Source organism: Pleurodeles waltl, chromosome 10 (genome assembly GCF_031143425.1).
Source record: "Pleurodeles waltl isolate 20211129_DDA chromosome 10, aPleWal1.hap1.20221129, whole genome shotgun sequence".
Classification (NCBI taxonomy): Eukaryota; Metazoa; Chordata; class Amphibia; order Caudata; family Salamandridae; genus Pleurodeles; species Pleurodeles waltl.
The window spans coordinates 765,381,349-765,393,753 of NC_090449.1; the positions used below are offsets into that span (position 1 = coordinate 765,381,349).

The 12,405-nt window shown below is 43.1% G+C and overlaps 1 protein-coding gene across 1 annotated transcript in view; it reads right to left on the minus strand.

The window, feature by feature from the left end:
* MYO3A (myosin IIIA) overlaps positions 1–12,405 on the minus strand; it is a 1,274,985-nt gene that overhangs the window by 583,709 nt on the left and 678,871 nt on the right. The window contains exons 19-20 of the mRNA XM_069211361.1: positions 8,253–8,406; positions 5,073–5,161 (exon numbers count right to left, since the gene is read on the minus strand). Of these exons, the coding sequence (XP_069067462.1) occupies positions 5,073–5,161; positions 8,253–8,406 (243 nt within the window). The remainder of the gene's footprint in view (positions 1–5,072; positions 5,162–8,252; positions 8,407–12,405) is intronic.

Below are 12,405 nucleotides of genomic sequence, written 5' to 3' on the forward strand. Positions count from 1 at the left end.
AGCAGACCCAATAGTTAGCATTATTTGAACATCTGCTATAGCCTTGTGGCCCACTTTAGTGGGCTATCCCACCCATTAAAGGCCCAAGGCGAGGGCCTTTAATAAGGGACAAGACCTTTAATGCCGGTATAGCCCAGCTATGGAGGGGTATAAGGCTATTAGTACATTCTGCCACTAAAGGGCAGAATGTTCTACTAAATAAAACAAAAACTTCACGTAGCCCTGGGGATTGAAATCCCCGCGGGCTCCATGAGGCCTTTGTTCACAGCCAGCTGCGAACAGAAACATTGGAATGTTGGAACTCTAGGCTTCTACTGGACATTGGAAGCCTGGCGCAATCAATTGTTTTCAGTGGAGCTCCCAACCTGCCAGTGTTCTTATTTGTATTTTCCAACCCTTTTCACTGATGACATTGTTTTAAAATCAAACATTGAACTTGATTCAAACATTTGTAACTGACAATAGATTGGGTGGCTCATTTAGAGTTTGGTAGAGAGGGAGCACTTGTGGTTTGTACTAGATCTCCAATAGTGGAGCCACAGCAAGCTGTGTTGGTGTAAACCTTTGCGCTGGAGGCCCGTAAATCACAGCCCTATTCAGGTGTAAGTGACAGCTCCTCCCTTCCATCTAGCCTAGGAAGACCCATCAGTCTAATGATGGGCCATCAGGATGCAAATGTCACACCCTAACTCCCATTGTGTGTAGCTATCTAGAGGGAATGCACAAAGCCCAGCTGTCATCCATTCCAGATATGTATTCAGAGACAGGCAGAGGCACAGAATGGTTAAAGTAAGAAAACACCAACTTTCTGAAAGTTGTGTTTTCAGACTTATAATTTAAAATCAGACTTCACCATAAGTTGTGATTTCAAATTGTAGGTCCAGAGACACCAAACTCCATATTTCTATCTTTTCCCAATTGAAATTTACATTTAAAGGATGCTTCAAGGTAACAAGAATGTTAACCTGTGGGAGAGATAGGCCTTGCAAAGAGTGAAAATCAAATGTAGCAGCTTTTAACTACCGGACAAAGTGCCTTTCCAACTTTTAAATACAATGCACCCTATCATTGGGGCTCACTAGGGCTTACCTTAGGGGTGACATATGCAATAAAAAAGAAGGCTTGGGCCTGGCAAGTGGGTGAATTTGCCAGGTCATAATGACAGTTTAAAACCATACACACAGGCTCTGCAGTGGCAGGCCTCAGACATGTTTGAAAGACTAATGTAGTGGGTGGCACAATCAGTGCTGCAGGTCCAGTAGTAGCATTTAACTTACAGTCCCTGGGCACATGTAGGGGACTTAACTAGGGACTTACAATTACATTAAATATGTTAATTGTGGAGAAGCCAAGGTAACCATGTTCAGAGTACAGAGCACCTGTACTTTAGCACTAGTCAGCAGCGGTGAAGTGCCCAGAATCCTTAAAGACATCAAAAATGAGTAAAGGAAACAGGAGGTCAGAGTGCAAAAAAGTTAGGGGAATCCACACCAAGGATGCCAGGTTTAATACGTGTTCCCCCAGATGAAAGTTGGGAGAGCTACCCAACCCCTTAGGAGTTCTCTTCACTAAGGAGGAAGAACCTGGAGAGACAATCAGCATTGGCGTGGTCTGTTCCAGGACAGTGTTCCATCGTAAAGTCCATTCACTGTAGGGACATGGACCACCTCAACAGCTTGGGATTCTCACCACTCATCTGCAGTAGTAATTTGAGGGGCCTGTGGTCTGTCTGAACCTAGAAGTGGTATGATATGACTGTAGCTTTTTCAGCACCCAGAGCACATCAAAGGTTCACCTTTCAATCGCACTATTCCTTTGCTTCCTGGGGAATCACCTCCTACTGATCAAAGCTACTGATTGACCCAAGCCCTCTTCATTTAGCAGTGAGAGCATGGCCCCTATGTCATGCTCGGAGGCAGCTGTCTGCACAACAAACTCTTGGGGGAAAGCAGGGCCATTGATCATGGGTGCAGTGGACATGGTTTCTTTTAGGGCATCAAAATCTTTCTGTCCAGATCACCTGCTGTGGCTGTCTCTTGGAAGTCAGCTTTGTCAAGGGGGCAACAATTATGCTAATCCCTTGATTAATCTCCTGTTGTACCTAGTGAGGCCTAAGAAAGCTCTCACCTCTGTCTGGGTCTTGGAGAGCTCCCAAGCCAGAATGATCTAAATTTTGGCTTGGAGGGGCTGCACCATGCCACTTCCCTCTTGGTGTCCTAAGCAGATCACTGAACACTGCCCTATCCGGCAATTACTGACCTTAGTAGTCAGGCCTGCCCTCTGCAGGGCCTGAAGCACTTCCTTCAGGTGGAGACTGCAATACCGTCTAGGTAGGCAGCACTGATGTTCTCCATTCCAGCTACCACCTCATTTATCAACCTCTGGAAGGAGGCAGGGGAATTCTTCAACCTGAAGGCCATGGTTTGGTACTGGAAGTGGCCTTCTGGTGTAAGAAATGCAGACCTCTCTTTAGCCCTATCGGTCAAGGAAATTTGCCAGTACCCAGACGTTAGGTCAAACGTGTTGAGGAACTTAGCGGCTCTAAGACGATCTAAAAGCTCATCAGCTCTGAGGATGGGGTATGCGTCAGTCCTGGTGACTGCATTGAGCCCACAGTAGTTGACAGAACCAGAGTCCAGGTGTGACACCAGGTGGTGAAGCCTTGGGTACCAGCACCTCTGGGCTGGACCAAGGGCTGTTGGAGGGCTCAATAACCCCAAGTGCCAACATTTTGGAGACCTCCTCCTTAAAGTTAGCCCTCACTTTGTCAGACAACCTTTAAACTTTATTCTTCACAGGTGAACTGTTCCTAGTGTCAATCTAATGGGTGCACCATGTAGTGAGTCTGGGGTAAGTGAGAATAGAGAGGCAAACTGCCCTAACAACTGGTGGCAGTCTCTCTTTTGGACTAGGGTCTGTGTGGAGGAGAGATTGACACCCTCACTGACCCATCCTGCTACATCGAATATAAGAGGTCACGGAGAGGTTCACTCTCCTCTTCCACCCCATCATCAGTTGCCAAGAGTATAGAAATATCAGACTTCTCAAAGTGGGCTTCCGATGGATCACATGTAGAACACTCAGGCGTTTCCTAGATGTTTTGAGGCCAACCAGGCATGTGACATTGTTTTTACACTCTCTGACCTCATAGTTGCCAGACCAGCAGTCTTGTAGAGGATGGGCTCCATGACCCTTTCTTTTTGGTGAGGTTGAAACTCCACCAAAGTGGCATTCTGGTCATACCAGTGCTACATGTACTCCTGGCTGGCTTCTAGGTTCTCTTGGGTGAGCTTCCTGATGCACGCCGTCTAGTTGTGAGGGCCAGCATGTAGCTAACCATATCCTGAGGGCTCTCCCAGGAGTTTGCTCCCCCCCTCTTCACCAGAGTGAGAGGACCTCACACAGGTGCCCAGACAGAGTTACAAATGGGCTGTAGCCTTGCTGCTGATACTCATAGCACTTCATGGGAGATTTCCCTGCAGACTTGTTCTTAGGGAACTATTTCTTTTTACCGAGGGGGGAAGGGAACCCTGTCCCTCAGAACTAATGTGAGTCCTTCAGAGATCTCCTTACTCTTTTTGTTCCCCTCCTTCTTCTGGTGAGGACCTGCCCACCCTTGGCATGATCCTCCCCAGGTACCTCCTTAGGGTCCCAGGTGCTAACCCAGCAGTCCGTCTCTTTAGCAATCTCTCGGGGGTCAGTGAGCTTACTATCAACAAGGTGTTGGTGCAGATCTGGAAAACAAAGGCTGAACAGGTGCTCTGTGGCAAACTAACTATACAACCCCCCTGGTAATCTTTTTCCTCACTGCCCTTCACCCAACCATCCACTGCCTTGCAAAAAGAATCCACGCAATCCACCCAGGTCTGTTGGGAAATCGTCTGACTATCCTTGAATGTTTGTCTATATTTCTCGGGGGTCAAACCAAACTTTCTCCTTCATGGGGGATACTTTATCCCGTCACTCCCTTCTAGCACCATTAGAGAGCCCCTCTCCCCTCACTAGGTATATGTCTCCACATAATGCTTCAGTGACCTTGTGCATTTGCGGAGCAGTTTTGTAGGCCTCAAAAAGTCTGTCTATCTCGTCTCTCACCACAAAGTCAGTCACCAGGCCTTTGGGTATGTGAACCTTGCTGTCAGAGGGCAAAAAGGATTTGCTGCTACGATCATTGCTGTACTCAGCCCTCCTGGCTTTGATGTCCAGCGCTCTCAAGCTCAACTCTTGAGCCAACATCATTTTCTTTACAGCCACTGCAATTTGTTTTTGCTTCTCCTGAAATTCAAACTCGACTAGCTCCAATCTGAATTTTCCTTCTCCCTCCTCTCCTCAAACTCCTCTAGGGACAGGCCCTTGGATGAGACAGTGCTTCCTGTCCTGGGTGGGCGTCCATCTCTCCATACAGGCTGGTTGCCCCGTGCCCTACAGGCAGTCCCAGATTCTCTACTGAACAGGGGCCAGAGTACATGTAGAAGTGTTCGAACAGTATGTCCTAAATTGAAATTATAATTTAGTCAATGTGAAAACCATATGCCAACTAAAATTTAAAAGAACAAATCTCAGGGTCAGAATATGGAGAGTTTTGTTGATTCCTGCCTCTAAGTATGAGCACACGGATGAAGTACCTAACCTTCAGGAATTGCTGATAAATGAGCTACTAACATATGTTTATGATAATGTATATGATAAGAGAGATGGTACTCATTGACACAGTAATGTTGATTGCAAGATTTCTGCTATGAGCCATAGTTCTGATTGTGAATCAGACCACTAAGTGTTCCTAACTAAAAACGTCTAACTTAAGAGGGAACAATGAACATCACATGTGAAATTCATTTTAAAATATATATTTTATATTTAAGGCTATATGAGGTGAATCCCATTGCTGTTTACTTTATGATTAGTGCTCCCAAGTGGTCAAAAGGTGTCATGTTCAACATAGACAATAATTAAATTCACAAATAAACACAAACAGGAAAAAGAGCCCATTTGAACTATGTATTTTACACATTAGACCATTTAACATCCAGGACCAATGTCAAATATGCAAATATATTTTCAATTTGACTTACCTTCCCTGCATAATGGTGAATGCCAAATGTCAAATCTACTCTTTTAGGTCTCCAAAAGTACTTTGATTTAAGATTGTCTTCAAATTTTTCTGCAGAAAAATCCATAAGTTGTTTGTTCATCAATTGTGTTGTATTGTTATTTTTAAAAAACACTATTAACAGACTTACATTTATGCTTGAATAGTGTTAGAAATTGGGTTTCTGGTTGGCAGAGGTATGGACTCTGTCCAAGCAGGAACCACTATCCTAGTCAGGATAAGTCAGATGCACGCCATGAATTAAGATCTGCTCACCCTCTGGTAGCTTGGCACAGAGCAGTCAGGATTAACCTAAGAGGAAATGTCTAAAGTATTTGTGCAACCCTTCAAACAGTGAGCTTAATTTATTGACAAAACAAGACCAAAACGACAAAAATCCAATAAGTAGAACTGGAGTTATGTTTTTTTAAAGATTATTATGCAATATAGTGGTTTAAAGCATACACTGCTAACTGGGGATATGTGGTCACACTAGACCAGGTTAATGCCAAAAGTTCAGGCAGATCACGATGGAGCACAGGTTTGATACAGTCCCAGATAAGTCCCACAAAACTTTAGCTTCTCAAGATTTAGGTCAAGAGTCCTATTCTTTGGGAAGAAGTTCACCAGGAGCAAGTAGACCATTGCTGGCGATGGTCTGAAGGTGCAAAGAGTGAGCTGGGCATCGGGGATGGCGGGCTGGAGCCTTGTAGTTGTGAGCAGTGATATTAACTTTGCGAAGAGCCTATGTTGTAATGGCTCACACTGATTCTTCGGGTGAACGGCGCGGTTCTGGTGCCAGAAGCCCTTTTGCGGTCGTGAAGAGCTCAAAAGCTTGATTTCTAGAGCCAAAAATTAACTTGCAAAAGCCCAGGACAAGAGAAGTGCCTCTTGGGGGTCAGGAGCTGGTTGAAGATGGGTCCAGAAGCTGCAGCAGGTGAATTGGAAGTCTTTCATGTCCCTGAGAATTCAGATAACAGAAGGCAAGCCAGTAAGCCCTTGAAGTCACTTTGGTTCTGGAATGTAGAGATGCAGGTCTAGTCCTTCTCACTCCCAGGGAGGAGGGCAGCAGTTCAGCTCAGCAAAGCATGAGTCCAGCAGAGTAGCAGCTCAGCAGTGACGTTTGTTGTAGCAGCACAGCAGTCCTCCTTCCTCGCAGGGTTATATCAGGTCCAGACGTGTGCTGAGTTGGTGGTGTCAGAGGTCCAGTACTTTTATCCAGTTGGGACTTTGAAGTGGGGGAGACGTCAAGGAAAGGTCTTTGAAGTGCACAGAGATCCTCCCTTCCAGCCCTGTCTCCAGACTCACTAGAGAGGGTTATGCAGCCCCTTGTGTGGGGCAGGACACTGCCATTCAGGTGTGTCATCCCCAGCCTCCCATCCTGCCCAGGATGGCCCATCAGGCTGTTGATGGGCTATCAGTCACACCTAAGCTGCTTTTGTGTGTGGCTGTCTAGAGGGAATGCACAAGCCCAGCTGTCGCACCACCCCAGAAGTGTATTGGAGACAGGCAGTAGGCACCATATGGCTAAAGTAAGAAAATGCCAACTTTTTTCATATCTACAATTTAAAATCTGATTTCACCATCAATTGTGATTTTAAATTGTGACTCCAGACCCCAAAGTTGATTAACTTATCTCTTGCAGGCTGTGAATTACAATTGTAAGATATTATAAGGTAATCTCAATGTGGATCTATGGGAGAGATAGGCCTTTCAGTAGTGAAAAATGAATTTGGGAATTTTTTCGCTGCCAGGCCATGTAAAACCTAAAAGTTCACACCCTGCCTTTTAAATACATTTCACCCTGCCCTGTGAGTTATACAGGGCCTACCTTAGGGGTGACGTCTTTCCTGCCAGGGTGAAGTGGAAGTTTAAACTGCACAGGCAGCCCATGCAATGGAAAGCCTGAGGCATGGTTAAGGGGCTATGTAAGTGGTTGACACATTCAGTGCTGCAGGCCCACTAGAAGCATTTAATTAACAGGCCCTGGACACAGGTAGTGCACTTTACTAGGGATTTATAATTAAATTAAATAAGCCAATTGGGTATGAGTCAATGTTAGCATGTTTTTGGGGGAGAGAGCACAAGCACGTTAGGACTGGCTGGCAGTGGCAAAGTCCTAAAGCCTGCAAAAACAAGGTAAAAAATTGAGGGAGGCAGGGAAGAAAGTTGGGGGGGGGGGGGGACCACCCTAAGGCTGTCAGGTCTAATGAATAGTAACTTTTAATTCGTCAAGCAGGCCAAATAAAAAAGTAATCATTATTGCACAAACAAGCCAAGCTCAATTACTCACTCAAATTTGATTTCATTAATTGATCTTGATGCTTACAACACACAAATACCTTGGAAAAATGTCTTGCCTCTAATAACATTTCAAAGGCTGATCACAAAAAGGAGATCCAAAGAAACTTCTGAGATACTTTTGTACAAAACATGAGACTTTATAGCCTTCAAAGTGTGAAAATGAGCAATTTGTCTCAGATGTAGGGGTAAAAGGTTCCACTGCATAGTGCCGAGGAACTTAAATGAACGGCCACTTTAACTTTTGAAAGGCCACCCAGGAGATTAGTATAGTTTATGTATGTATCTAGCATCAACCTCCATCAATAAAAATCAAGATTTGGACTTTGTTCCATCCACATTGGCATGGAAGTATGAGAAACAGATCTCTTGGCCAACTTTGGCTAGAATTGATTTCAGTTTCTGCTGTAGAATACAAAAAGCCCCAAGATGTAAGAGTCCATAGGCCATGACAGAACAAGAAGAATTATACAAGTCCTTGTGTATGAGTCTGTTGTGAGGGGCTGTCCCCTAAGTAGGCCGTGGGAGAATCCAACGTGTAATGTCACAGTTGGAACCTCATTACCCATGATGAGTCCAGTTTGTTGAGTGGTCATCCTTACTTTGTGCCTTGCCTCTTCTTTGTCTAAGGAAAAGAGGTTCACATCGCAAGTCTTCTTGTGCAACAAAATTGTATTAAGGAGAATGTCTGCTGAAGTTTCCAGCTGTAGGCTGAACACAACACCTCCCTGTTGTAGCAGTAGAGATAATCAGATGTTCAGAGTATGTATAGCATTGTGTTCCCAGCATACAGCCCTAATAGACTTATATCTTAAAACTAAATGAGCAAAACAATTAAATTCATGGCATGAAATATACATACCAATCAGTGTCTGGTCAGTTGCTCTGGGGAATCGAATTTCCTCATCAAGTAGTGACAATAGCCCCATGGGCTTTTGTAGAAACATATCCAACAGAGGCCTATTGTCTTCATACTCAATAACTCGTGCATCAACATCTTCATTTAAATATTCATTCTAAAAATGGTACAAATAAAAATAAATTAATGTTTATGATGTAAAAAATTAACCATCTTTGTAGACAGAGCGCCACTCAAAGAAATGCGTTCAGTGGTAACTAAGTCGGACTACACTTTAGAGTGACCTAATTATCTACATTATACACATTTTGGGTTGTGCAACTATGAGTCTAATGCATTCAAGAAAAAAATGTGCATTATCCAGGGGGTGGTTTCTGCTTTAGGGCTCTTGGGCTGCCCCTCTGTGAGATTCCTATAGCTTCTCTTAAAAAAAATATTAAATACATCGATTTATTTAGGAATACGATCTCAGATTGTGTCTCTAAATAAACTGATTTATTTAAGTTGAGTCTGCTTGCCCCATGCTGGCTGCCCCAACTCGCACTGAACAAGAAGCCATAAGTCAGACAGGAAATCAACTTGCAGCAATGTGGCACAACACAGGGATTGCTTTTCTACAGCCCTTCAGTGTTGTTAGAGCTTAGTTAAGTATACTGTAGGCCAGTGATGCTGCCAGCATCATGGTTTCAGGCATTGCAGGCTGCATACTTGCATGAGGCTAGACATTATTCACAGGCATAGATCCCATCCATTCCCATTCATCACAGGGGAGAACTTGAAATGAGTGTGGTAAGTGGCGTTTGGCACCTTATCCCTGTAATGGTAGCTGTTAATACTAAACTTGTAGTAGATATATTGTGCTGAGATGCCTGATCACACGGACCTCCCCCTCTGGAACTCCCCAGGCCATTGATGTAGGTCGCTGGCTCCTTTATAAGTGGAGCTAGTGCATTTGTTCCCTGGCAAAGTTGATCCAAAAGACATGCAAGGATCCAAATATCGTCAGCTTTTTGACAGAGTCAAGTGCAAAGGGAGAAATATTTGCTTATAGTGTCTTGATTTGTGCAATACCAGAAAATTGTCAAAAAACATTAATTGATATGAGTATGAATGCCTAGAATAAGGTCATAATTTATTCACATTAATCGGGCAAAGGTTCTAGAATGTTCTACCCCCACTCTGGACATATTTAGATTTTAAAGACAGATGCTGTAGCATACTAGATCATTGTGGCTTTGTAAGTCTGGAGATTTGGCTCTGTCATATGGCATTAAAACTGAGATTGAAACATGGTCCCTGTCAGGTCCTGTATTCATCCCTTTAACATTAATGCCAAAAATACTGATTGTTTTCAACGTTAACATAATGCAATTTAGTTCCTTTTTCCATTTCGCATGTCTTACTTGATCTTGCATTTCCGAAGAGTGTTAGCTATTTCCAGTGTTAGCTATTTCCATCATGTTGTGTTTCTGTGTTATTTTTCTTTCATCTTATTACATTTGTATAATGCATACAATGGTCACATATTCCAATTGCAATCGAAATTCTGTGTAAAAGTGTGTGAAAGGAATACACAGTTGTCAAAATATTGACAAGGTGAAAGTAGATGGAAATAAAGTGCTTTCATGTGAGTGAATGTAGTGTATGTTTGGGGGAAGTGAAGGGGATGCAAGGAAGTGCATTCTGAAAAGAGGAAAACAAGGGATCTAAAGAGGAGAGAGATGAGGTTTGTTGTTATTGCACAATACAATTTGCTCACTACAGTATCTGTTGAACATATTCATGCAGTAAGATATGAGGCAGTTCTTAATGTTGTTGATATTCATAAAAATGATTTCAATGTATGCCATGATATGTGCTAGCAGGACAACAAACTCGCTTTGCTATTGTCGATTCCACCCAGCATGACTGCCTCTTCAACTCTGAGCCAGAAGTACATAGTCAGGCAGGCCCTGCGACCCAGGCATGAAGCAACTGATTGACACATCACAGGTGGGGTGACACATAGCCCATAGACAAATGCACAAAACAGGAAAGACCCAGATCGATTCCCTCAATTGGCAGCAGATCTGCAAAGGTCCTAAGAGACTGGCCCCCAATACACATTTTGCTAGAGGGGTATGCATATCCAAAACACCATAACGTTAGATGTCACATGAGGTTATGAACACACAGCCAATCAGAACACAGCACACACCACACACGCAATAATCATGTGATCCCCATGCCAGACATCTGGACAAGTAACCTAATGGCCCACCATATGTCCATGCAAGGTCGAAATCCACCTCAAAACTTTATCAGATGGTCAGATTTAAGGTCTAGTGACTAGGCCAGGATTCGTTTTTTCAAAGAATGTAAGCAATCGTTTTATTGCACCTCAAGACAATGCATAAAAAGATGCTCAAAACTCTGTAACTTTGAGAGGCAGTCATCAGACCCTGAATCTGTACTGCACTCTCATGGCCATTGGGTTTAACTAAATAGACTGTTCCTGCTTTGCCAGTCGCCTTGTCTTTCATTTGTGTAAGGTAGAGCTGCATTTGAGTAACAAGTGTTTAAATCTTTCAAGATTACAGATTCACAATTGCTTTATAAACTTGCTTTCTCACTAAATACTGTGCTACAGTTTGCTTTAAAATGAACCATTTGCCAAGCTGTTTTTAATTTTTTTTCAGGGGAGGAAACCCCCCCTTGCCACCCACCCCACCAAACTCCACATTTGTCCATTTGAGCTTGCTCGCTTCGTTCTCCACATAAAAGCCATGCCCAGTATTCAGGACCAACAGCTTTCAAATGTCACCAGCCACCACTGGCACGATCATGATTCAAAAATGGATGCAATTTGATGTGTTCTTAATCGAGATCTCTGAGGCTTGTGTACACATCAATACATTTTGAGGACATTGGAAAGTACACTGCAAATGCTCTAAACCCAGGCATTGTTCTGCACATGTAACTTCTTTTTCAGGCGACTGGCATACATGCAAGGGTGCACCAGACCACCGTTGCAGTCATGGGTCAGGGCACTCCTTTGTCCCCAGTGTTTAAAGGGAAGCTTGTTGAATGGGAGGAGATGCATAAAATAGATGTTTCCTAACTAATCCATGTGTTTCTTAACTGGACTCTTCAGGGATGAACCTTGTCTTTCACTTTTCGGCATTGCTGCACTGTTTTAAAGATTCCACAGCCTCTTTATGCCATATTAGCCCTTGGGGGCCCCTTCTATGTTTCACAGCATATAAGCAATTTCTTGAGCTTTGTTGTCTGCTGTACCTAATTTGTGTTGGTGGTTGGTGCCAGTACTAATTTGTGGGAAATTGAATTATTAACTTTTATCATTAAACTTTGAACTGGAGCAAGAAAGAGAAAGGAAAAAGTGAGGGGAAAGAAAGAGAAAGATAGTTAACAGTGACAATGGGTATAAAGCAGGGGTGATGAATAACCTGCATGAGATAAAGAGAAAGATAGTGCAGGATGGTGGATCACAAGGGCAAGTGGTTAAATCTAGGCAGTCTTTGCATTCTCAAACCCTGGCATTTAACAGTGCCAGCAGTGGGCTCCTAAGAAAGTCATTGGACTACTGCACCTATTTATCAACTAAGCACTAGTTCAATGAAACTCTTTTCTCTCGAACATTTAAATGCGATATTCACCCATATCATTTAATTTATGACAAGGATTATTTCAGTAAGGTCACAGCACATCTACTGTAAACTAAAAGTGTGTCAAAGTCGATCCATTTTTCTTGAATTTCAATAAATCTCACTGTTGCTGCATTTTGCTGATTTTATTATGTGTTCTTGTTGTTTCATTCATTTTTCTGATTTTGTATTAAGGTAAAAAACAAACTTTCCTTCAAGGTGTTGATTCATAGTTTATTTTTATATATTATTTGTTTTACATTTTTTCATTACATTACAACCCAGAGGTGTCAGAGAGATTTACAGAGAACAACAAGCAGATTTGGGTGTCACAAGGTTACACTTAACAAATTAAAAAAAGTACAAGACATGAAATTTGCAAAATAGAGGAGGGACTCTCAGGACTGCGGGAGGGGGATAAAGGAGAGTTATAGTTCGAGTGGGACAGATGACAGGGTGATCAGGGGTAAAAAAGCAAGAGTGCAGGAGGTAGGTGAGAGAAGCGAGGAGTT